A 26,637-nucleotide genomic window follows, 5' to 3' on the forward strand; every position below is an offset into this window, starting at 1 on the left:
TCATTATAAAATCCTCTTCATAGCCAGCACCCTTCCTCCTTTTCTAGTCTTCCTACACCTTACTTCCCCCTCTGTATTCTGCAATCCAGTGACACTGGTCTCCATGCTGTTTCTCATACAAGACATTCCATTTCCCACCTCCAGGCATTTGCACTGGCTGTGCCCCATGCCTGGAACTTTCTTCCTCTTCATTTCCACCTCCTGGCTTCCCTGGCTTCCTCCAGGTCTCAGCTAAAGTCCCACCTTATTCAAGAATCCTCTCCCAATTCTCTTTTGTCTTGGTGTCTTCCCCCTGAGGTCATCTCCTGTATATTTGTATTTATATTCACATAAATTATATGCGTGTGTGTTTATCCTGTATATATCACTTGTTGTCATCCCTGGTAGACTGTGACCTCTTTGAAAACAGAGACTATTTTTATCCCCATTTTTATCTCTATTTTTAAATCACCTTTCTTTTTATTTCTAATGCTTAGCACAGTGTCTGCACATAGTAGGTTCTTGATAAATGTTTGTTGACTTGTTGAATTCACTTTCAATATATAGGAAAAGGAGCTGGGGGTCTCAAAGAGGTGAAGGGACCTACCAAGATCACCTAGGACACAAGTGGCAAGAGCCAGGAAGTGAATTTGCCTTTTCTGATTCCATTTACTGTACTCTTTTGCTAACTGGAAGCAGAGGCCCACAGAGGGTGAGTACTTTCTCCAGGTCACACAGTAAGTGTAGAGAGAGAGCAGTGACCTTGTCAGTTTTGTTTCTGGCAGGAATGTAGAAGAATCTTGACCTTAACCTTGACCTCACCCACCCACTCCAGCCAGATTTGCAGGGGCAGTGACATCCCGTGACTTGCAGCCATGTGACTTCCCTGGGAGACTGTAGATGTTGAAAAGATGAGTTTTTGTTTAATGCAAAAGCTTGGTATTGTTAAAAGTCCCACAAAGTTTCCAAAATGCAAACCTGCCCCCTCCCTTCCTCCTATTCAATTCTGGGCCCAGCTCATTGTCTAACACAGATGAACTAACAATAGTAACCGATGGCATTTGTACAGCAGGGGAAGGAAGTGTCTGGTCCCCAAAACCCCCTTTGGAGGCGTGTCCTACAGTTATGAATTTCTTCTTTATGCTGGTGAGGAAACTGAGGCACACAGAGGTAGACCTAGTATCAGGAGCACCATTCAAACCCAGGTCTTTCCTGACTAGGTCCAGCATTTTATCTTCAACACAATGATGTCTCTCAGTGGGTCATAGGATCATGAGCTGTGTGACCCCTGGGCAAGTCACTTAATCCCCATATCTCCGCAAAAAAAAAGAAAAGTAATAGGGTGCCACTAGGGTTTGTGGGCGGTGGGTGTGTGACACAGTTGGACCTGAATTTTAGGAAAATCACTTTAGGGTGGATTGGAATGGGGAATTGATGTGGGCAGACCCAGCAGTGGCTATTGCAATTATCTGGGTGTCAGGTGATAAGGTGCCAGATCAGGCTGGGTATGTCAGGGGAAAGAAGGGGAAAATATTCAGGAGATATTACACAAGTGAAGTTGACAGGCTTGGGCAACAGCTTGGATGTGGGCGTGTGAGAGAAAGGGAGCAGTCCTAGGGGTCTCCTATTTCTGCTGTGATTGGCATGAACCCCCTTGGTGTTTGTATCCTCTACTAAGCCGATTGTGAGGATCAATGAACAAAGTTATCTCCCCTCTGGCCTGGAGCCTTCCTCATTGCCACTTGATTTTTCTGGAGGCAACTCACTGGGGTGGATCTGGGAGAAAGGAATCTGTTATCCCAAGTAACTGTGAGAAAGACCCATCAGGTGAAGAAAGTTTTAGCTTGGAGGCACCTGAGGAACATCCATCATCAACTGTCTTCCAAAGATGACATTCGACTGCTGATTTTTTTTAGGATTAAAAAAGCTACTTGTCTCGACAATCTCAAAATCTTAAATTGGATATCCTCAATAAAAATTCAGATTCTGTTAAGAAAATAATATAATTACACCCAGGCAATGTCATTAAAATAAAGCTTAACAGTTCAGATCCTTGTCGCTGCCATCTCCCCTCATCCAGATTGATTGACCATCTCAATGAATTTAGTCTTTGGGTCATAAAAGTGACAACAATAACTAGAATGCTTTTAGAAAATGCTTTAAGGTTTGCAAAGCGTTTTACAAATATTATCTCATTTGATCTTCATGACAGCCTTGGGAGATGGGTGCTATTATTATTACTTCTATTTTACAGATGAGAAAACTGAGGCCGAATTATGAACTCAGCTCTTCCTGACTCCAGGTTCCGAGCTCTATCCTCTGTACCACCTGGCCACCTGCGCTGTTTCAACCTCCACTCTCATACTTGGGGATTTTATTATTAATGTTATTTTCCTTTTTTCCCTCCAACTTCATCAGCTTCTTCAACTCCCGTGACCTCCATCTCCACTCTGCCTCAGCCACCCACCTCAGATCTCACTCATTCATAATTGCCTCTTCTGTGATCTTGAACTCTGAAATTCTCTTCTATTTATAATTTTCTCTCCTTCCATCCCTCCCTCTGCCTCGTTCCTCCTAAATTTATTCTTTGTCCTCACTATGACCTCCAGTCCCTCCATTTCTCCTTGTTCTCCCAATAGGACAACACTGTTCTGGCCTCAGTTTCCTTGCTTCACAGTCTTGACTCCAGTTAAACAAAGCACTGCCTTCCCCTCTTGATTCTCATGCTCCTTTGTTCTTCCTTCCTTCACATTGTACCAACCCTCAGCTAGGTGGTGTAGTGGATAGAGCACTGGCCCTGAAGTTGGGAGGACCTGAGTTCAAATCTCACTTCACTTACTAGTCATGTGACCTTGGGCAAGTCACAACCCCAATTGCCTTAAACATCCAGGGCTATCTCCAGTCGTCCTGATGTATATCTGGCCACTGGACCCAGATGTGAGGTTGGTGACTTTGCACAGCCCTCCCTCATTTAAATCTAATTCAGTGCAAGTTATGCTATCATCTCCCGATCTCATGGTCCTCTTAGAGAATGAAGGACAAACAACAATGAATCCTCAGCTCTGGCTTACTGTCCCCCTTCTCTGTTCCTATCCCTGAGCTAATTAACTCTGCAGGAGAAAGTCGTGCGACCATGCTGACAGCCTGCTATAGATTCATGCTATCTAATTCCAACCGAGCTATCACTTGTTCAACAGCAATCCTTTTATTCGGCTCTTATTGACTTTTTTTTTGGTAGGACAATGAGGGTTAAGTGACTTACCCAGGGTCACACAGCTAGTGCCAAGTGTCTGAGGCTGTATTTGAACTCAGGTCCTCCTGAATCCAGGGCCAGTGCCTTATCTACTGTGCCACCTAGCTGCCCCCTCTTATTCACTTTTTACATTTTCCAATTAATAAGGCTTTATTCTCTTTACCTCCCACAAACCCCACAATTAAAAATTAAATCCTTGTAAACAAATAGGCCTGGTTTAGAAAATTAATTCCCACCCTATCCATGTCTGAAGAAGTACCCATCATTCTGATCCTTGAGTCCATCGTCCTTCTTCTTCTTCTTTTTTTTTTTTTTTTAGTGAGGCAATTGGGGTTAAGTGACTTGCCCAGGGTCACACAGCTAGTAAGTGTTAAGTGTCTGAGGCTGGACCCGAACTCAGGTACTCCTGACTGCAGGGCCGGTGCTCCATCCACTGCGCCACCTAGCTGCCCCGTCCATCATCCTTCTGCCAGGATTCCTTCATCATGAGTCCTCTGGATCATGATTAGTCATTGCATAGTACTTAGGTGTTTCAAAGTTTACAATGTTGTTTTTATTGTAGAAATCATTTTCCTGCTTCTGCTCACTGCCCTCTGCATCAGTTTAGACAAGTCTTCCTAGGTTTCTCTGAAACCATCCCTTTTACCATTACTTATGGCACAATGTCCACAACCAGGCACCCTGAGGGAAAGACAGGAGGCAGCAGTGTGGGCCAGGCAAGTCAGATTACTCTCATCATCTTGGTCATCTCCCCTCAGATGCTACGGAGACCACCCAGGACCCCAGCTCAGTGCCCACAGTCATCAGCCATGGAAACAACCTCTCCAGAGACACAACCTGGCAACTGTCCTTTCCAATTACTGCCATATCTAGTGAAGACCCAGAAAAGAAAGTTCTTGCCACCAAAGTCCTTGACACTGTGAAATGGCCAAGTGGTATGATTTGTCAGTGGAAATGACAGTAAAGCAGAAATATTAACATCTGCTTTACTACTGCTCCCTAAAGATGTTTCAATCTGAGCTGCAGCTGAAACCTTCTAAATGTGTTGTCTCTCCTGCATAGAATGGGAACTCTTTGAAGGCAGGGGCTCTTACTATTTGCACGCCCAGCTATTAATACAGAGCTTTACATATAGTAAACACTTAATAAATGCTTTATTCCTTCCTTTTCCTTTCCTTTCCTTCCCTTCTTTCTTACTTCCTTTTTTTTTTTTTTTTTGGTGAGGCAATTGGGGTTAAGTGACTTGCCCAGGGTCACACAGCTAGTAAGTGTTAAGTGTCTGAGGCCAGATTTGAACTCAGGTCCTCCTGACTCCAGGGCCGGTGCTCTATCCACTGTGCCACCTAGCTGCCCCCCATTGCCTGGCTTTTAAAAAAAGCATTAATTATTAATCAAATGCCACTCCTAAGCACTGGAGGTACAAATATATCATCATCCCAATCCTTGTCCTCATGATCAGTTAGCATTGGTGCAGCACTTTGGGGTTTGTTAAGAACTTTACTTATGTTTACTCATTTTGTTCCTATAATCAGTGTTATTATTATTCCTATAATGAAAAAGCAGAGGCAGGAAGGTGAAGTGACTTGCCCAGGGTCACCCAGCTAATAAATATCTAAGCCAGGCTTCAAACTCAGCTCTTCCCCATTTTCCCAGCCCTGTATCCACTGGGTCAGCTAAATGCAGCATTCTCCAACTTTACTTATTTCTAATAAGTCAAGTCACTTAGTGAAAGGGATAAAGCCTAACTCAGGACCATTCCCAAAAATCTTCCAAAATGTTCTGGTCAAAGAGTCATATAAGTGGCAGCTAGGTGATGCAGTGGATAAAGCATAGGCCCTGGATTCGGGAGGACCTGAGTTCAAATCTGGCCTCAGACACTTGACACTTACTAGCTATGTGACCCTGGGCAAGTCACTTAACCCTCATTGCCCTTCAAAAGAAAAAAAAAAGAACCATTTGAATTGGGAAACAGTGTACCCGGGAAAGAAGTGACATACAGAGAGACAGAGAGAGTAAAAAGAGAGACTTCTATATCTATTTGTGTCTATACATAGATAGATATACATATACACACATTTGAGTGGAGGTTATGATGTCCTTTAGGGAGGTTAGAATAAAGCTATTTTCCCTGGTCACTCTCAAGGGAAGGGCGACAGTTAGCTGACTCTCAAGTCAGCTTAGCTCCTTCCCACCAAATGTTCATTACAAAGGAGAACATATTTATCCAAGCAAACAGTAGACAGAAATTGAGGGAATTAGACAGATTAAATGATAGACTATATAAGAGCAAATGATCTCTTCCACCCAAGAGCAAGATAAAATCTCAGTATAGACCAAGAAGAGAATGATCTTACTAGGGAAATGTGTTATTAGTAGTCTCTAGGGGTATAAGGTCTGGGGATCAAGGGGTATGTTGGGGTATTTACTTCCCACTGGTCTGAAGCTCTTGGGCATGCAGCTATGTTCTCTCTCTCTCTCTCTCTCTCTCTCTCTCTCTCTGTCTCTATCTCAATGTATTGGTCAGCCATGCCAATTTTTTTCCTCTCCAAAAAACACTCTTTATCATATGGGCTGGCTCTCTGGAAGGAATGATGCATGGGACACTATGGTGATGAAAAAAGCAGAAAATATCAACAAAAGTTTATTTTTTAAAAAGAAGAAAAATAGTAGTGACTGGGGCATTAGGGTGCATGCCTCTAATTTCTGATTTCAGGGAAGGTGAGGCCGATGAATCTCTTGAACTTAGTGGACTAAGCCAATCAGGTGTCCACATAAAGTTCAGCGTTGATAGGAGTCCCTTGGGGGAAGGAAAGGGGGCAGGCATCAAGTTGCCTAAAGAGGGGCAGACTGCCCCAGGTCAGAAATGGAGGAGGTCATGCCAATCAAGGCAGGACTAGACCTGTGAGTAGCCTCTGTATTGTAGAAATATTTTAACTTGCTTGCCTAATTTGGGGGGCTAATCTATTGGAGGACTAATCTGGGGACTTTTGACTAACTGGCTATCTGACTGCTCTTTAATTTAATGTGGGCTGTTTATAAAGTTCCACCACACTGCTCCACTCCCAAATTGATAAGCAAAAGATTAAGAAGCCTCTTAACTAAATAATCAAAGCAGAGTTTATTTATGCGATACCATTTAAAATTAAGAATACAGGGAAATAAAGTGTACAACCTGACTTCGATCCGGGCATCTCTTTCTACCTACTGGGCCTAGAATTTTTTTAATACAATAAGGGCCTTAGTGGCCTCTTGCCTTCGGGTATGTTCCACTTTCACTGCTCAGCTACTTTCTTCTAACTTTCCTCTTAATCTTCTGGCCTCCTTTCAGTGTCTCTAGTCTCTGTTCCCTCCTTGTAGCCCCTTTCTGTCCTTCTAATCTTGTCAATCCCCCTTCTTCCTAGTCCTTTGGCTACTCCCAAGCTCTGTACATCTGCCTCTTGCTCTAGTCCTTTAGCCTTCTCCTGTGTCCTTCTCTGTTCCCTTAAAATCTTGTCAGTCCTCCTCTCTGTTCTTCTAATATTGTCAGTCCCCCTTTCTGTCTGACTCCCAAGTCTATATATATCTTTCTTCTCTCCCCTCAAATCTTGGGGCTTTTTGTGCCCGCACAGACCAAGCTAATCCACCAGCCAGGGCTGCGGCTGGGGTTGGGGGTATGCTTGAGCATCACGTGCCTCAGCACAGGCTATGCCAGAACCCGGCCTGGACAAGCCCAGGATCTCTCGGATAGATCTGCTCAGGGCGGAGGGAGCTGGGGGCTTTTCCCCCTAGCTGTCTGACCTGGCGTCTCATATAGCCCAGGGGGCTTTTTGGCTCAGCTGAAGTGGAGGGGGAGCACCAGCACCTGCCACACAGAAGAGACCCTGAGGGCCTAAGGCTTTCTAATCTCAGCCCAAAGGTAGGGTCCCCAAATCAAAATAAATTTCCACAGTATATACAGTCTGGCAAGATGGGGACATCCAGTCTTTAAAAGAATTAATGGTATGATAGAGACTTATTTTGTGTAAATAAGAATCACACCAATGTGAACTTATGGGGAAGTGTAACACAAAGCTGTTACTTGTGTGAGCTGCAGCAAATAGGGTTTTGGTTTGGGTTCAAGAAGCACAATAAAAACACATTCACTTTGGCAACTGAAGATGATTTTTTTTTTTTTGGTGAGGCAGTGGGATTAAGTGACTTGGCCAGGGTCACACAGTTAGTAAGTATTAAGTGTCTGAGGCCAGATTTGAACTCAGGTCCTCCTGACTTCAGGGCTGGTGCTCTATCTACTGCACCACCTAGCTGCCCCGACATTTTATTATAAATTGGAAAGAAGCAGCTATATTTAGCTATATTTAGACAGATAGCACTAACTAATAAACCAACCATGATTAAAGAAACAGAAAGTAGAGACAACATCATCAGAAATGGGGCAGCACCAGCTCCTGATCACAAAGCTGGGGAATCCTGGGTTCAGCTTGTCAGGGTCCCATTCATGAAGGTCCCAGGCACAGTGTCCTATCCGTGGGTGAGATTCCAAAGATCTACCTTCCTGAAGGGGAAGTTATAGGTCTCAGAACAAAGAAGGTAAGGGGCAGAGCCAAGATGGTGTACGAAAGACAGTAAGCTCTTGAAGCTCCTGACACAACCACTCCAAAAACCTCCAAATAAAGCCATAGGACAATTCCTGGAGCAGCACAACCCACAAAAGAACGGCCTGAGATCATTTTCCAGTCAAAGATGGCTTAGAAATTTGGCAGGAGGGGTCTGATGTGCTGGGGTGGGAGTGGAACCCAACCCCATGATCACGCCAACAGAGATCTAGCCCCAAGCAGACTGCGCCAGAGAAATTTACCCTCAGGTGTCTTCTGGAACTAAGCTCACAGTCTGGTGAGAGGGCTGAGTGATTGGCTCGGGGGAGAATACAGTAGTTTCTGCTGGAGCTGAGGCAGAATTTGGTTGTTCTACCTCATCTGCTGGGAACCAGGAAGCAATCTTGAGTGGCAGAAGCCCAGGTGGGGGAAGGGTACAGGCTCACCGGAGCTATTAACCCAGCGAAAGTTTTGTTTCATGGTTGGATAGTAAGTAGGCTTGGGGTTATTTACAGACCTGAGCACAGGCCAGGCAAGTGAAGAACCTTTCCCTCCTTAAATTGTACCACCTGGGGGGCAGCTAGGTGGCGCAGTGAATAGAGCACCGGCCCTGGAGTCAGGAGTACCTGAGTTCAAATCCAGCCTCAGACACTTAACACTTACTAGCTGTGTGACCCTGGGCAAGTCACTTAACCCCAGCTACCTCACTTTAAAAAAAAAAAAGCAGCCAGAAAGAAAAAAATCAAGTACTGTGGAGCTATGATCAGGATAGCATAGGATCTAGAAGTTTCTACATTAAAGGATTGGAGGGCATGGAATATGATATCCTGGAGGGCAGAGGAATTGGGATTACAACTAAGAATCACCTACCTAGCAAAAATGTGTATAATATTTCAGGGGAAAAAATAGGACTTCAATGAAAAAGAGAACTTTCAGGTATTCATGATGAAAAGACCTGAACTGAATAGAAAATTTGACCTTCAAATGCAAGACCCTAGAGAAGCATAAAAAGGTAAGCAGGAAAAAGAAATCATGAAGGATGTTGCAAGGTTAAACTATTACATTCCTACATGGGAAGATGATATGTCTAACTCGTAAGAACTTTCTCAGTATTAGGGTAAATGATAGGAATAAATTTAGACATAGGGCACAGGTGTGAATTGAATATGAAGGAATGATATCTGTAAAGCATTTATTTATTTATTTGTTTGTTTATTTATTTGTGGGGCGGTTGGGGTTGGGTGTCATGCCTGGGGTTGCGGAGTTGCTGAGTGTCTTGTGCCTGAGGCCAGATTTGGGCTCAGGTTCTTCTGGGTCCAAGGTGGGTGCTTTGTCCACTGTGCCAGCTAGCTATGATGACATCTTTAGGGTAAAATTGAGGAGGGAGAGGATTGCACTGGGGGAGGGGTAAGGGGAAAGGTAGAATGGTGTGACATCCAGAATCTTACATAGTGTCAGGTATATAGCACATATTTCATGCTTGCCTAATTGAATTGTATGCATGAATAATTCTCTCATTTCCTTAGTGCTTTTTGGTTTATAAAACATTTTTCTCATGATCCAATGAGGCATGTAGTATCAGTGTTAGCAACTTCCCCACAAGGCTTAGACTGGACACTAAGACCCTGGATGTTGTTGCACTTTTTCCAGCTTGGGAAGAGAAGAAGTTAATGAAAAATCAGAATTGTAGGGAAGTGTTGCCCCAACCCCGCCTCCAACCCCTCACCAATATGGATACAGCATCTGTTCTAGCACAGTGCAAGCAATATCCTAATCTTTGACTCTATGCAATTATGTCTTGACTCTAAAGAGGGAGAGAAGAGAGGACAAGTGGAAGAAAAGGGGATCTCCTCCAGTGAAACAGCATCATCACCCTGGCAGCTGCTGGTAGTATAGGGTGGGCAAAAAGTCACTAGGTTTTAATAATTTTTTGAAAATTATGTTTTCCTTATTTTTTGACATTTACAACATTTGATTTTTCACACATACTGAAAATTCATTTACTATATATACTGTATACGATGCTATGGTATTGTAAGTTAAAAAAAATAAAGGAATTATTAAACACTAAAACCCCTTTGTGACTTTTGGCTCACCCTGTAGAAACATCTGTAGTTCCCTTCTTAAAACCCAAGTTTTAACAGAGACCAAGAGAGCAAAATGGCCTTTAAATGGACAAGCAGAGAGACATGAATGTGTGTTTTGGGGGGTGGGGGAGGCAGCAATGGGGGGGTGGATGGGTGTTTTAAAATCATATATGCTAGTTCTGATAGATGGAGTGCTGAAAGAAAAACAGGAGGAGCTAGGGACCTTATCCCCACCATTGCCTTACTTCAGGTGGATGTGACTAGTATACATTTCTTTTTGTTTTTGTTTTTGTTTTTGTGGGGCAATGGGGGTTAAATGACTTGCCCAGGGTCACACAGCTAGTAAGTGTCAAGTGTCTGAGGCCGGATTTGAACTCATGAACTCCTGAATCCAGGGCCGGTGCTTTATCCACTGCGCCACCTAGCCGCCCCATAGTATACATTTCTAATTGGGTACTTAAAAAAAAATTCTGTTAAGGACTGAATGGATTGATCTAATTTTATTTTTTATAAGTAATTGTGATTCACAATATATTTATTTTTGCTCTTGTCCTTTTGTTCATGACAAGAGCCAAAAGGAGAGAGGGACCTTAAAGAGCACAGGTCTGCAATCTTAACTCTCTCCCCAATAATTGGTGGCTTTGTTTTTTTGGGGGGCAGGGCAATGAGGGTTAAGTGACTTGCCCAGGGTCACACAGCTAGTTAAGTGTCAAGTGTCTGAGGCCAGATTTGAACTCAGAGAGTCCTGAATCCGGGGCCAGTGCTTTATCCACTGTGCCACCTAGCTGCCCTCATTAATTGCTAATTAATTGCTTAATTAAGTGTTAATTAATTGCTCTCTAACAGGAAGGAAGGAAGAAAAGGAGGAAGGGAAGTGTCACAAAGGAAATAGGTGCTGGGGGTCTGTAGGTATTCCTCTTTAAAGAATTATACCCTCTTGTACACAATACAATTAGTCTCTTATTTAGGTGTTAGAGAAAGAAACCAAGAGGGAAGTCAAAGACTTCACCTCAAGGGGAGATGGTTCAGAGACATAATTCTCTGAGATACCTATCTCCTGGAGAGGGAGGCCAAAACCTTTATAGAGGACGGATGGTGTGACCACCTGACTATGGAAAGTTCCCTTTGGGGGTAGGTAAAGTTTGAATAGGGTGGTGGTCCTGGCTTCTGGAATTATCTCCGTCCTTTGACACCGATCAGTCAGCAGCTACACCTAATGGGCTTATCTTCCTTCTTAGGTTTGTCTTTCATTTAGCTAGTAGGCCAGTTTAAACTTTAATGCCCCAACTCCTATGTCAGAAGGAAGGAGGGAAGGCTTTAATAAGTGCCTTCTCTATGCCAGGTACTGTACTAAGCAATTTACAAATATGATCTTATTTGATTCCCACAACAACCCTGGGAAATAAATGCTATTTTTCACATTTTACAGGTAGGGGCAATAATAGCAACTACCTTCTTAGGTGGTTGTGAGGGCAAAAAGAGATATTTGTAGGGTGCTATATAAATGTTAGCTATTCAACTCTTTGAGTGGTGGCTAAGAATTGGAAATAAAAGGAATGCCCATTAATTGGGGAATGGCTAAAGAAGCTGTGGTATATGATTGTGATGGAATATTATTGTGCTATAAGAAATGACAAGAATGATTTCAGAAAGGCCTAGAAAGATTTATATGAACTGATGTAAAGTGAACCAGGAGAACATTGTGCACAGAAACAGCAATATTATTTGATGAAGAACTGTGAATGATTTAACTGTTCTCAGCAATGCAATGATCCAAGACAATCTCAAAGAACTAATGATGAAGTATACTATTGCCAACCTAAAAATTATTAAAACAATCAATATAACAAAATTAAGGTCTTTAATTGGGTCAGAGGAGATATATAACTCATGATACCACCATAGCAAGCTTGAAGTACTCAAAGAGTGTTGCTGAAAACAGTTTTTATAGGGTACAAACAGAGTACGAAAAGGCTGCCCTTGGGGTTGATTACCTTTTGTTTCACCTGTTAAGTTTTTTACATAAGCTGAGAGTACTGAGATTCTTTGGGATATCTACAAAGTAATCAGAGGCTGGAAATGGCAAAGTTTGGTCAGCCCCAGGTGATTCATCCGTCTGGGGAAAGGAAACTAAATTAAGTCAGTCAGTTCTCAGATAATTGTTTGTTACTATTCACCTCCAAAGAAAGAACTGATATTGAACACAGACTGAAGCATGCTTTTTTTTACTTTCTTTCATTTTTGTCTTTTATTTGAGTTTTCTTATACAAAATGACTAATATGGTGATGTTTTACATAATTACATATATATAACCTAGATCTGCTTACTCCTTCAGGGAGGAAGGAGGAAAGGAGGAATAGGATTTGGAACTCAAAACTTTAAATAAATACAACCTTTTTTTTTTTTTTTTTTAAAGCAGGGCAATGAGGGTTAAGTGACTTGCCCAGGGTCTCACAGCTAGTAAGTGTCAAGTATCTGAGGCCAGATTTGAACTCAGGTCCTCCTGAGTGCTTTATCCACTGGGCCACCTAGCTGTCCCCCAATAAATACAACTTTTAAAAATGTTTAGTAGAACGTTAGCTATTATGATCTCCTTTAGGTCATGTATCTTTTTTTTACAATTTAATGTAAATTTTTTTTCAGTTTAATGTGTGCCACCTGTACGATTGACATACTCGCCATAATTTCCTCAATGTGACAATAAATCAATGTTGTAAATATTTACACCGAGAATTTAGGTATAGCGAGAGTGGGCGAGAGCTGGCTCCAGCACACCCCGTCTGAGGTGTAAGCTGCTGTGCTAACTCTATTTTCTGCCAGATTGCTTTCCGGCCCCGCCAGCAGTATAAACTTTGCCCAATCCCGCAGCCACGCGGCGCACGCTCGCGCATGCGCAGTACAATCTGTTTCCAGCCGGAAAGTCCCGGTACGACCCCGCCCCTTGAGCACACAACGCCTCGTGCGCCTGCGCCTGCGCCGTGCGCCTGCGCCTAGCCCTAGCCCTAGCTCTCGCTGCCGCCGCAGCCTTCGCTTCCTTCTTCTGGACCCGGCTCCTTGGCCCCGTTTCGGGGCCCCGCCCAGGCGGCCGCGGCTCCGGTGACAAGTAGGCGGAAGGGGCCGGAAAAGGAGAGTTCGCGATGGGGCTCTTCGGCAAGACGCAAGAGAAGCCTCCCAAGGAGCTGGTAAGAACGGCTGGACCCTCCTCCCCCGCCTCAGGGGCGGCCCGGGCCAGGCCACTGCGGCCGGAGGTGGGGAGAGGCGGCGGAGGTGCCGCCGCGGGCGGAGCGAGGCCCCCGCTCCCCCAGCCCCGGGCTCCCCCGGCCCGCGCTACACCCCCGTCCTAGGAGTTGGTATGGCCCAACTCCCCCTCCGCCTCGAAGCCCTGGAGCGACCCCAGCGAGAACGGGCGGGGCCTGAGCAGGGAGGAGAGAGGGCTTGGGGGGCGGGGGCCTGGGCCTGGAGGGGCGGGATCAGAGCGGGAGGGGCGGGGCCTGGGCCTGGAGGGGGCGGGGCCGGAGAGAGGGGCGCGAGGTCTGAGGGGCTGAGGTCGGGCACTCTGGCTCCACGTGGTGAGCGCTCTCTTTCTTGATCCTCTACACCCCCGACCCATGAGTGCCCTTGTCATTCCTCCCACTTTCCACGTGAGGAAACAGCCCCCGGGATGCCCAGGGCTACAGAGCTGGTACCCGAGGGACCCCTGAATGTCCTGGCACTGATGACGCTGGCCCATTGGAATAGCTCAGCCTCTGGGTCCTCATCTGTCAGTTCCGTCAATATTAAGCCCTTGCTCGGGGTCAGGCATGGTGCAGAGCTTCACTACCTCACAGGACCGGTTGTGGATGGGAGGTACCACCTTAGGCTGAGCCATGGAACCCTCCCTGCTCCCGTGTCTGCTCTTCTGTGATGAGAACCCCTGCAGGACTTGGCTCAACAGGCTTGTGAGACACAAAGAGGGTCCCAGAGGCAGAGCTCGAGGTGACCTGGAGGGGTTAGAGGTCAGATGGAACGTGGGTCCTCTAGCCTGTGCATTTGCCAGTGCCCTGAAGGTTTGCAAACCATGAAGTGCTGCCTAAATGTGGCTTAGTTCTCAGGCCTCGAAAATGCAGAGGGTGGGATAGACCATGAGGATCTCTCTTGCTCCAAATTTGTGGTCCTGCCTGTGAGAGAGCCCGTGATACCCTTCATTCTGTGTCCGTCCCCCCCCCAATACTGCCAGTCCTTGTGATAATATTTTCTCCTTCCCCTTCCCTCCCATCTTCTCCACTAGAAGCACATATAATACCTGTCCCATAAGAAGGTCTGCCCTCCCTATATATGTGCCCTATCTTCCCCTCCCTACTTTACAACAGTTCCTTTTCTGTGTTTCCTCTTCCTCTTCGCATGGACATGACCAGGTGCCCAAAGGGCTCCGGCTCTGACAGACCTTGTTGTTCTGGAAAGGGTACAAATGGGGCCTAGGGGCAGAGTGGGGCTCCTGCCTGAGGAGCTGTCTAGCAGTTTCTAAGAATTGGGGTCTAATTCACAATGACACTCTAAACTCCATGAAGACAGGGTCAGCTTCTTATCTAATAATAACAACAACAGCAATAATAATAATATCTGGCATTTATGTAGTGCTTTAAGGCTTGCAAAGCACTTTACTTACATGATCTCATTTGATCCTTGCAATAACCCTGTGAAGTTGAGGTGCTATTATTCCTTTTTACAGATGGGGAGACTGAAGCTACAGATTAAAATGATTTGCCCAGAGTTACACAGCTACTAAGTGTTTGGGGCAGGATTTGAACTCGAGTCTTTCTGACTCCCAAGTCTAACATGAAGAATTTAGAGGAATAGATGCTGCTCACTAATCAGAAACATTGTTAGAACTTTCATCTGGAAAGTTATGTTACTAGGTTGATGGGTGGGAAAGGCTGCGGGGGTTTTTTAAAAATTTGTTCTAGGCTTTCCTGACCCTGCTCTCTCCTGTCTCTGCTCCCCCTTGGGTCTGTCACCTGTTTGACTGCTCAGTCTCCTTTGCTGGATTTCCATCCATCCAGGTCACACCCACTAACTAAGCCCCAGGGCTCTATCCCGCCCTTAGTATCTGTCTCACTCGATGATCTCTTTGTCCCCTTTGGACATTTTTTTTAATCTATCTGGATCTCAGACCCAACACTCTGGGCTCCCAGCTTTCCTTCTTGCTGCTGAGGGCTCCACTGTTCTTCAGGCCACCACTCAGGCCTGTAGACCTCCCTCATCGAGTTTACCTATGAGTGTGGAGATCCTGCTCTCTCAGTTTACAGCGGTGCTGCCCCTGTTGAGGTCCTTTGCAGCCCATCATCACACAGCCCCTAACAGCCACCTCATATTCTTGCTCAGGGACCGCCAGGATCAAATAGCCTTTGGCTGGCTGTAGTTAGACCAAAAAATGGATTGCTCTTTTTTATTGTTGTGTTTTTTTTTTTTTTTAGTGAGGCAATTGGGGTTAAATGACTTGCCCAGGATCACACAGCTAGTAAGTGTTAAGTGTCTGAGGCCGGATTTGAACCCAGGTCCTCCTGACTCCAGGGCCGGTGCTCTATCCACTGCGCCACCTAGCTGTCCCCAAAATGGATTGCTCTTAACCCCGCCTTCGTCCTTTCCAGCTTCTCTCTGTGCTGTCTGGGGCTGAGCTGGTTCCATCACCTGCCTCAGTGCCTTTGCTCACTAGCTAACCTCATGCCCCTCACCTCTCCTTTATTTCCCCGCCTCCTTCTAGATTCTGATTAAACCTCATGTTGTTGAGAAGGCCTTTCCTGGTCTCCCCAGCTGCTTGTGCCTGGCTCTCCTTTCACTATCTTATTTATGTGTGTTTATTTACTTCGTGTCATTGCTATTCAGATATGAGCTCCTTGTGGGCAAGCACTGTGGTTGGCTCTCTTTGTAATCCCCAGTGCTCTGCACGGTGCTTCAGGGAGAGTAAGCACTTAATAAAGGCTTCTTGACTGACATTTCCTAAATGTCCACTATGTGAAAGATACTGGCCTTGCCAAGGTTTGGTAATTCAGCTCTGTTAGGGCTCAGTGATCAGCCTGTAAGAAAACTGGCTAGTCCTGTTCGGCTCATGTGAGGCTGATTTGTAGCAGAAGGTTGATGTCATCATTTGCTTCTAGGAGTGTAACTGAACTCTCCAGAGAGCGTGTCCTATACCTTCACTTGCCAGCAGGAAAATCTCCTTGGTCAGCCAGATTAAGATTGAGAAGCTGCTTGGGGACTATATCTGAACTAAGAAGGAGCTCTTAAAAATAACCCTGTCTGGGGGCAGCTAGGTGGCGCAATGGATAAAGCACCAGCCCTGGATTCAGGAGGACCTGAGTTCAAATCCGGCCTCAGACACTTGACACTAGCTGTATGACCCTGGACAAGTCACTTAACCCTCATTGCCCTGCAATAATAATGATGATGATGATGATGATGATTTGGAAAAAAAAAATTACCCTGTCCAAGCCTACCAGCTACTTCTCTCCTTCACCAAATAGGTGACTGTTTGTTATGACCTGGACTCTTTAAAAGTGATCAGGTGGGCAGCTAGGTGGTGCAGTGGATAAAGCACTGGCCTTGGATTCAGGAGGACCTGAGTTCAAATCCAGCCTCAGACACTTGACACTTAACTAGCTGTGTGACCCTGGGCAAGTCACTTAACTCTCAGTGCCCTGCAAAAACAAACAAACAAAAAAGTGATCGGGTGATGAACAAGGCAAGGCTCTGTTCTTCAAGGAATTGAGAATTCAGTCCAATTTAGGAGAAATTGATTGAAAACCTACTCTGAGGAGAGTGTCTTAGGTGCCAAGTACAGAACAACATTGGTATAAGGCATGGCTCCTGCCCTCTTGGATCTTGTAGTCCATTGGAAGAGATGCAGTCTTAATGGACACATACCCGGATATTACAGCTTAAAACTAGACTAAAACTTTTGGGGTGTCCTCTAACATGAAAGGCTTGAGAGGTGCAAACAAAGTGGTATATAAAGTTTAGGGAAGAAAAAAAGCATATTATTATTTTTTTAAAACTTTTTTTTTTTTTTTGCAGGGCAGTGAGGGTTAAGTGACTTGCCCAGAGTCACACAGCTAGTAAGTGTTAAGTGTCTGAGGCTGGCTTTGAACTCAGGTCCTCCTGAATCCAGGGCCAGTGCTTTATCCACAGCGCCACCTAGCTGCCCCCCAAAAAGCATATTATTTAGTGGTACAGTCAAAGAAAGCATCCTAGAAGAGATGACTTTGAGTTAGGCTTTAAAGGTTTAGTAGGAATACAGCAGGTGGAGAGTCGGGGGAGATAATTTAGATATGTATGAATAAGTACCATCTAAGGCAGCACCCCAGATGTCTGGGGTCAGCAGGTCAGGTACAGGGATGAGCTCACATTTAAACTGGGACTTACAGAATAGCTGAGACAGAAGTTTTCAACCTGGCCTACCGATAGTGGCCACTATGGATAGAGGGCTGGACTAGGAAGCAGGAAGAGCTGACTTAGAATAACCCCATTTTACCAGCTGTGTGACCCTGGGCAAGTTACTTTAACCTCTCCCAGCCTCAATTTCCTTATCTATAAAGTGGAAAAAGCACTGGCACCTACTGCAGAGGGTGGCTGTGAGAATCCAATGACATATAGAAAGCATTTTGCAATAGACTTATTAGTTATTAATGCTAACAATAAATTCTAGAATTTTACTTTTCTATTTGTGAGGTTTAAAATCTAAATGTGTGGTCGCCTTAAATCAGAAGCTTTAGTACCAATCTTTGGGCATTAAGCATTTATTAAAGCATACTAGGTATTAGTAAAAAGGAAAACACGTGGAGTTCAGAAAGTTAAGGAAAGGCCTATCTAGCCTAGAGTTCCAGCCTGGTCTGGTTCTTCCTCAAGTCCTCTGCCACGAGCCTGCTTCAAGCATGAACTCTCTCAAACTGAGTGTGGAAGCTTTTTATAGGTCTGGATAGAGGCAGTCCTTACACACTGCTTCAAGCTGATTGGTTAGCATCATCCAAATCCATTGGTTCACTGGACTTGAAGGTGGTCTCCAGTTGAGTTCAAAGTCCATAGCTTCTGCGAACAATACCTTCTTAAGGGCTAGCCAGGTATGGTTACAGTCGAATTAACTTGAAGTAGGCTAATCAGCAAAGTCAGGCATTCACTTAATTCAATCAGTTTAGATTAATCTCCAGGTGGGGCCTTTGAGTATCTGCCAAATCCCAGTATTTTCTCACATATTGAATAGGGAGTATGGGAAGTTTAAAGCCAAGAGATGTGAGGAATGAAAATGGTTGATAATCTTTGAGTTACCATGTCTGTCTATAGACAGATATTGGGAGACTTTGATAGGTGGAAGGAATGTTTGGGGGATGCCTAGTGATCTTGTTTGTCTATTATAGTAAATGGCTTATCGTAGAGCAATTCTGGGGGCATGACAAGGTAGCTTGTTGTCAGAATTGGGAAGGGCTTGGAAATTATTTGTCTGGGAGCCATTGAAAAATTCTAAGGCAGGAAGTTGCAGAATTCAGTGAACATTTATTAAGGACCTTTCTGTGGTGCATTGTACTAGGCACAAAGATAAAAAGGGATATTAACCACTGCCTTCCCTCAGGGAAGGAATCTAGTAGGGCAAATCTTAACACTCCATATTAAACATGAGTAGGAGAGGACCAAACAGAGATCACTGATTCTTGAGGAGAGATGAGGGAAGATTTCATAGACTTGCTGGGACCTCAGAGTGACCTGTCAGAAAGGGAAAGACTTGCAGGCATGAGGGCCATGTGTGCAAGAGTCAGGAGGTGGAAAAGGGCAGGACAGTTTCAGATAATGGTGAGTGGTGTATTTAGCTTGAAAGTAGGACACAGGAAGGGGTATAGAAGGGTGAGCCTGACGGTGGAGACCAAAGAGACCATTCCCAGCATTCTCAAGGACCTTAAATCTTCTGGGCTAATAGAACATTTACACAGAAAAGTTGATAGCTGGGTTGGGGGAGTCAGAAGAAGTCTCCTCTAAGAGGTGGCACCTGTACTGATCCCAGAAGAAAGTCAGGGATTTTGTTTCTGTGGTCTCTGACTCTCTTGATGTGAGGCAGGAAGATTGGTTAGACTCTTCTCGGGGAACTGTAAGGAGACTGGACCCAGTAGCATAACCCTGGGCGGTCTGCAAGGGACTGATGGGGAAATCATGGGATCTGGCTGCTGGCCGGTTGTGGAGGAAGGCGCTGGGGGCAGAGTGGGTTTGGTTTGGGACTTGGTGATTCTGAAGTGATAGGAGGACAGCCCATTCAGCAGCTGTCCAGTGAGGTAACTCCTCTGTGGAAGCTTTGGCCCTGTGAGGTGACAGAGCGCCACCGTCCCTGGCAGCGAGCTTATGACCTATTTGGGGGCAGGGTTCGGGGAAGGGGGTTCAGCATGCACACAAACATGTATTCATTCAACAGAGCTTAAGCTGTTTTGTGTACCAAGCAAGCACGGTACCCTTAGTGTTTGTGAATCAAGTGCCGCCTGAGGGCAAGTCCAGCCTCAGACACTTAGTAGCAGTGTGACCTTAAGCAAGTCACTTAAACTCTCTGAGCCTTAGTTTCCTCATCCATAAAATGGGGGTGACTAGAGTACTTCCCTTCCAGGGTTGTTGAGAGGCTTCAGTGAGATGATACATGTAGAGCGCTCTATAAACGCTGGCTACCATTGGCTCTGCCCTCTCGGACCTTCTAATGTACTAGATGGTAAGGCCAAAACACAAGTGACTGTAATGCCCCTTACCTGATAAGGGCACTGGAAGTTTGCAAAATAAAATGTTGTGTGGGGTCCAGAGGGAAAGGCCTTTCCTGACTGGGGAAGACTGAAGGAAGAACATTCTAGAGGTGGGACTTGGGTCGTGAAAATTTCTAAGTCCAACAAAGAAACAGAGCAAAGTCTCCAAGCCATAGAATATAGGTTTAGGTTATTGAGAGAGGGTACTCGTCTCCAGTAAAGCTGGTCAGTGAAACACCCCAAGCTAAGCACTCAACAGGGTTTTATACCCCTACAGGTCTTAAATGCTCAGCAAATAGTATTTTTGCCTACGTGACAGTCATCATCATTTTCCAATAATCTTATCAATCTTCTTGCATCAACAGATCATAGCTCTGATGCATGACCCCTTTGTCAAGCATATGACTCGTGATTTCTAAAATATATTGCTGACTATAAAATCCTATTGCTAACTTGACTATAATATCATCTGATATTACTTATTGCTTAATATTGGAAAATATCATCTGATATTAAGTGAGATAGAGACTTAATTTGCTAATACAATAAAATAGGATATCTAAATATAAGAAATCACAATTTTTAGTTAATATGCTAATTATTAGCATAATTAAATCCCTTTAATTCTCTTATAACTAAGGGGTGGGGAAAATCTCACTCACACTTGAAATGTACTTTTAATTTTAAGCATGTGGGTAGAAATCTACCAGGTGAAGAGAAGAAGGAAAAGCATTCCAGGCATAGAAAATAGTGTGAGCAGAGGCACAGAGGTCAGAGATTCCAGGGTTTGTTCAGGAAGCAGAAACCCCATTTTTGTTGGAACACAGTTTCCTCATCTGTAAATGAGCTGGAGAAGGAAATGGCAAACCGCTCCAGTATCTCTGCCAGGAAAACCCCAGAAGGGGTCATGGAGAGCCGGATACAAGTGAACCACAACAGTTTCTGGCGGGGAACAGTATGAGATGAGCCTGAAAAGACAGGCTGGTGTCTGATTGTGGAAGACACCGAATACCAGGCAGAGGGTGGAATTTTAATCATAAGAAAGGGAGAAGCACTGGAGGTTTTTTGACTTGGTATGATCAGATTTTGGGGGGAGGGGGTTTGTGAGGCAATTGGGGTTAAGTGACTTGTTCAGGGTAAGTAAGTGCTATCAGCTAAGTGTCTGAGGCTGGATTTGAACTCAGGTCCTCCCGAATCCAGGGCCAGTGCTCTATCCACTGCGCCACCTAGCTGCCTCAGTATGATCAGATTTATGGTTCAGATTATTGTGGTGGTTGTTTGAAGACTAGATGGGGTAAGGCAGAGGTGGAAGAGGGAAGAACTGTTAGGGCTCCCTCTAGGTGTTGGTCCTGAATTGGTCAGCACTAAAGTGGTGGCCTTAGGGCTGGAGGGCGTGGGGATGGATGGATGTATATAAGTGATATTGCCCAGTATAGGACGTAGCAGTTGGTTGGATTTGAGATGTTTCTGACAGAAGTAGTGAAATTAGACAGAGAATAGATGTAGAAGGAAAGATAATTATGGTGGTTTTAGACATGCTGAGTATAAAGAGGGATTCCCTGGATCTCTCTTTTGTGTCTGTCACATTCTAACTTGTATCATCCTTCTTCAGACACATGTTACACTGGTAGACTGTGAGCTCATTAAAGGCAGGCACTTGGCTCTCTGTCCTTATAGCTCTGGCTCATGTCCTGGCATAGTGTCTTGTGCACAGGAAGCACTTGATAAATGTTTCTTTTTTCTTTCTTTTTTTTTTTTAAGTGAGGCAGTTGGGCTTAAGTGACTTGCCCAGGGTCACACAGCTAGTAAGTGTTAAGTGTCTGAGACTGGATTTGAACCCAGGTACTCCTGACTCCAGGGCTGGTGCTCTATCCACTGCGCCACCTAGCTGCCCCTATAAATGTTTCTTAAACTGAATCATTAATAGGCAGAGGTTTCATTGTTAAGGTACCAGCAGTCAGAGAGCTGATAACTGAGTAAGATACTGGCCCAGTCAGAGGCAGAGACCATTGGGGGCTCTATGCTGCAGCCTGGTTCACTAATGAGAGTGAGAGAGATAATGGGATCTGACTGTCTGGGAGAGGAAGCAGTCAGATAAAGGTCTGAGCTGAGAAGGAGGACTACTATCAGCTAAGGAGGCTCTTGCCCTGGCTGAACTCTCGTAGCAGGCTACAGCCTAGTCTTCTGCTGACATACCTTGTCAGGCAGTCTCTTGTTTCTGCATCCCCTTCTCAGTAAATCCTTTCCTCTTTTCCTTTTGTAACCAAAAATAAGAAAGAATAAGGTGGGCAAAACCAGCCAACATACGGGTCACATCTGCAGTGTTCTGTGCTCCTTGTCTCAGCTCTACAAAGGAGAAAGGGGATGATGGAACTTTTTCTTGTCTTTTTCTTCAGGAATAAACTTGGTGAGTAAGTTATTGTAATTACATATCATCAAGTTTACTTTTACTGCAGTGTTCTTTCCATTCGAGTTTTTGCCTTTTCTTGCCTCCCTCTTCCTTAGCTCATAGATATCTTCCCATGCTTCTTTCCGTTCTGCACATTCATTGTTTCTTGTGGCACAGTACTCCACTATACTATCATTTGTTTAGTAATTCTACAGTGGATAAGATTTAACTTTGTTTCCATTTCTTTGTTACCCAAAAAGGGTTGCTGTGAATATTTTAGAACCTTTCTTTCTGTCTTAGACAAGTCTTCCTGAGTCAGAGGGCTGGGACGTTTTAGCCATCTTGTTAGCATAATTCCAAATTGCTTTCCAGAATGAATGAATGAATGGGAAAGAATTTATTAAACCTTTGCTGTCTGCAGAGCTGGGGATATAGGCAGCTAAGTGGTGCAATGGATAGAGTCCCCTGCCTGGCCTGGAGTCAGGAAAACTTCAATCTTCCTGATTTCAAATCTGGCCTCAGACCCTTACTAACTGTGTGACCCTGGGCTAGTCACTTTACCCTGTTTGCCTCAGTTTTCTCATCTGTCAAATGAGCCGGAGAAGGAAATAGTAAACCACTCCAGTATCTCTGCCAAGAAAACTCCCAATGGGGTCACAGAGCTAGACATGACTAAAACAACTGAACAACAACAATAAGCTCCGGATATAAATACAAAAACAGAGTTAGTGTCTGCACGTAAGGGACTTGTATCCTAATTGAAGAAGCAACACAAATAGGGGAATGGTGGGCAGGAAGGAGCACTTTGTCTTTTTTCCCCCTTTGGAATAACATGGAAACCCACTCAAGGAGAAATAAAGCTATTTTCCTCATACAAAAATGTATGTTCCATGCCTTGAGTCCATGAGAGGAGGGGCACTACCAGGACAGTGGGCGGGACCACAGGTGAATACCACAGTTGGTTTGATCACAGGCACTGAGATTCTCGGCAAGGAGCCCACGGAGAGGAGGGAGTGAAGGGAAGCATGACTGGACTGCCCTGCAATAGTGGTGAGCAGAGACCCATGGCCAGCTGGGGCAGGGCGGTGAAGGAGCCATTCTAGGCTGTCTCTGTCCAGCAAAGGCTTTTCCATTCTTCTGCCATGTTTTTCAGTTTGTGGAATGGGGCAGAAGCTCGAGAGTTCTTTTGATTTGTAACTTTTAATATGAGTGGATAAAGAACCCTCCAAAATTTGGGGATTTCCTCCCAGTGACCTACTGCTTTAAGGCAGAAAGCCTAGGTTTGAATCCCTGTTCTGCCACTTTACCACTTGTCTAACCTTGGGCGATCACTTAACTTCTTTGGCTCCAGCTCCCTCATCTTTAAATGAGGGACTAGATGAACTAGGTGGCTTCAGGAGATTTCCTTCTAGTGCTAAGGCCAAGATGGCTTGAAAAGCTTGGATGGGATTTGAGAAGGAACAGTTTTGTGGGATCAAGTCAAAGTATTATTTCTCTGCGTTAAATAGCCCTTTACTCCATTTTGGGTTTTGTGCCTATCAGGTGAATAAAAAAGGGGGTGTAAGGAAAAGAGCTTTAGTTTGTTATTAAAGTCGTTACTTTGAAAATGGTCTTATGTATGTGCCACCTGTAGAGTCATCTTCATGCAAAATAATTTAATGTTCATATTCAATTTTTAAAAACTGATGAATTTCCTAGTGTTAGCATCTCATGGTAGTTTTTTCCCCCTTCAGGTCAATGAATGGTCGTTGAAGATCAGAAAAGAGATGAGAGTAGTTGACAGGCAAATAAGAGGTAAATGATTTTGCCCTTTTACCCATTCTTGACCCTGATTCATAGACTGTATTTTGGTGTAATAATAACATAAAAATTCCTTGACGGTATACTTGGAGATGGATTTTGTTAGGTTTTCTTATTTATTTTATGATGGGTATTATAAAAATGAAGAAATAAATTCAAAGAAACTTTGGATTTTGTCTAATCTATAAAAAGAAGAAAAAAACTTTGTAAAGAAGTAAGCCTTTTGTAGAATTTAAATGAAAAAATTTATATGCATGAATAAAAAAGAATGCCAGACAGTTAGTTATTTGCACCTAAATTATTTGTCATAGATAGCTTGGTTATAATTTGAGGCTATTATGTTCTTGATACAGGAGATTTAAAATATTGAGGTGACTTGATGAATGATAGTGATGTTCTCACAGATTTACCTCTGCTAGGTTTATGTCCTAAAAGAGTAAAAGACCTATTTGTACAAAAATATTTCTAGCAGCTCTTTTTGTGGTGGCTAAGAATTGGAAATCAAAGCAATGTCCATCAATTGGGGAATGGCTAAACAAACTGTGATATAATTGTAATGGAATATTATTGTGCTATAAGAAATGACAAGCAGGATGGTTTTGGAAAGGCCTGGAAAGACTTGTATCAACTGATATATGAACTGATAAATGAATTGATGTATGAACATTATGCAGTGACAGCAATATTGTTTTATGAAGAACTGTGAATGACTTAACTATTTCCAGCAATACAATGATCCAAGACAATCCCAAAGTACTAATGATGAAGACCTCCAAACACAGAACTGATAGTGATTGAACACAGACTGAAGCATGCTATTTTTTACTTTCATTTTTTTCTCCTATTCAAGTTTTCTTGTAGAAAATGACTAAAATGGTAATGTTTTGCATGCTTGCACATGTATAGCCTACATCTGATTGCTTACTACCCTAAGGGAAGGGGAAGGAAGGGGGAGGAAGGGAAGGAGGGATAGAATTTAGAACTCAAAACTTTAAATAAAAATGTTTCTTATTTTTAAAAGTAAATCAATCAATCAGTCAAGATATTCCCAAGTGTCCCCTTAAAAAAAACTGGTGCAGTGAATGGATATGGACAAGAGTTGGAAATGTGCTTCAGATCAGGAGTGTCCTTTTATCAAAGTAGGCTATTTATGTAGTATCCTTGTGGGGAGCGTTTTTTAAGCTACCTATTAAAAACTTAGTAACAGTTAGATAATTTTCTACAGTTTACAGAAAACTTCATCACCCTGAAATCTGTTGATTGATTAGAGCATTACCAAACATTGAATTCTCATCCATCTGTAAAACTAACACTGTACATGGTGCTGACATGGAGGGACCAGGTAATGGGTGAGATGGTGTCAGTGACGACGTCTTTCTGGTTCTTCAGTGATGTTCTCACAGTGATCTCTGTGACACTTTGGGTTCCTCATCGTCATATTGCTCACAACACCTACTTGACAGCTGTTTGAGGAAAGTTTTTTCTGTAGGTCTTAGAGCAGTGCATAATAGTAAAGGCTGAAAAAGAAATCCAATGAAAATATTATTGGTAAGTATAAGGACCTAATCCATAGCATAATAGATTATTAAAGGGGAGAGATTCTGATAGCGTTTAAATTGATCTTCAGGGGCAGCTAGGTGGCACAGTGGATAGAGCACTGGCCCTGGATTCAGGAGTACCTGAGTTCAAATCTGGCCTCAGACACTTAACACTTACTAGCTGTGTGACCCTGGGCAAGTCACTTAAGTCACTTATTGCCCTGTAAAAAAAAAATAATAATAAATAAATTGATCTTCAGTGTTAGTATTCTTTAGTATATTCACTTGAATGGAGATAGAAGGCAAAAATCCCATGCATCCAAAATAAATGTAATCATATCGTTAGCTAAGGATTTCAGACATTAGGAGCATGTTGTAGAGTGAGAGTGATTCATATGAATTCATGGGAAGGAAGACTGGAGAGAGGTAGGTTGGGGGAAGCTGAAGGAGCCTGCACCTGATGCAAGAAGCAGTAGGGAGTGCCTGCAGGCTTTTGAGCAGTGGGCTGAATACAGACCTGACTTTTGGTGGATGCCCTTGCCTTTCCTTGGAATGCCCTTTCTCCCTCTTTTCTTTCACTCCTATTTTAGGAACCTTCCTCAACTGTAAAGTGGACATAATCACAGCATGAGTTAATATTTGTAAAGCATCTGGCACATAGTAGGCACTTAAAAAATGCTTATTCCCTTCCCCTCCTATTCATGCTACTTTATTTGTTGTTTGTGCTGTATGATTAGCCCTTGATAAAGTAGAGACCAGTTTTCCTTTTGACTCATGGAAGCCAAAGAGCTGTGATGATAGCAGGGAAATGTGACTTTCAAAGAAGTCTGGATTGGCCAGGCTCCCACAGAGAATCAAAGCATGTTTTGTATACCTGTAGATGAGGGCAGGTAACACAGGTGGGCAGTCTTGGCATTGTGGTGATCCGGATTTCTGGGTTTTGTTCTGACACCCTTAGATAGTTGTATCCCCTTTGGGTGCTTGTACCAGACCAGCCATACACATGAATTGAAATCAGTTCTTGACACATTCCTCATAAGGCTTTCTAGCCTTACTCAGGCTCCATGGTTCTTTGCTCAAAGGTCTCTTGGCTCCAGACCAACAGAGCCCTTCTTTGGTCATCCTTGAGTCGTGTTAATTGTCTCAAGTTCTTGGACATTGAGGTGGGATAGAGGAAAAGAGCTAAACTAAGACAAGAAGAAGAAAAAGTAGATCAAGACAGTCTAACTTATGACTATAAAGTCATGATGCCGTGGATTCTCCTGAGGTATGTATGCCC

At 43.9% G+C, this 26,637-nt stretch overlaps 1 protein-coding gene across 2 annotated transcripts in view; it reads left to right on the forward strand.

The window, feature by feature from the left end:
- The first annotated feature begins 12,858 nt into the window (after window positions 1–12,858).
- CHMP3 (charged multivesicular body protein 3) overlaps window positions 12,859–26,637 on the forward strand; it is a 45,590-nt gene continuing 31,811 nt past the window's right edge. The window contains exons 1-2 of one of the 2 annotated variants that reach the window (XM_043983036.1): window positions 12,859–13,073; window positions 23,754–23,814. In XM_043983036.1, the coding sequence (XP_043838971.1) occupies window positions 13,029–13,073; window positions 23,754–23,814 (106 nt within the window). In that variant the 5' untranslated portion in view covers window positions 12,859–13,028. The remainder of the gene's footprint in view (window positions 13,074–23,753; window positions 23,815–26,637) is intronic. The other variant, XM_043983037.1, reaches the window with a different exon arrangement.

The sequence above is a fragment of the Dromiciops gliroides genome, chromosome 2 (assembly GCF_019393635.1).
Source record: "Dromiciops gliroides isolate mDroGli1 chromosome 2, mDroGli1.pri, whole genome shotgun sequence".
Taxonomy (NCBI): domain Eukaryota; kingdom Metazoa; phylum Chordata; class Mammalia; order Microbiotheria; family Microbiotheriidae; genus Dromiciops; species Dromiciops gliroides.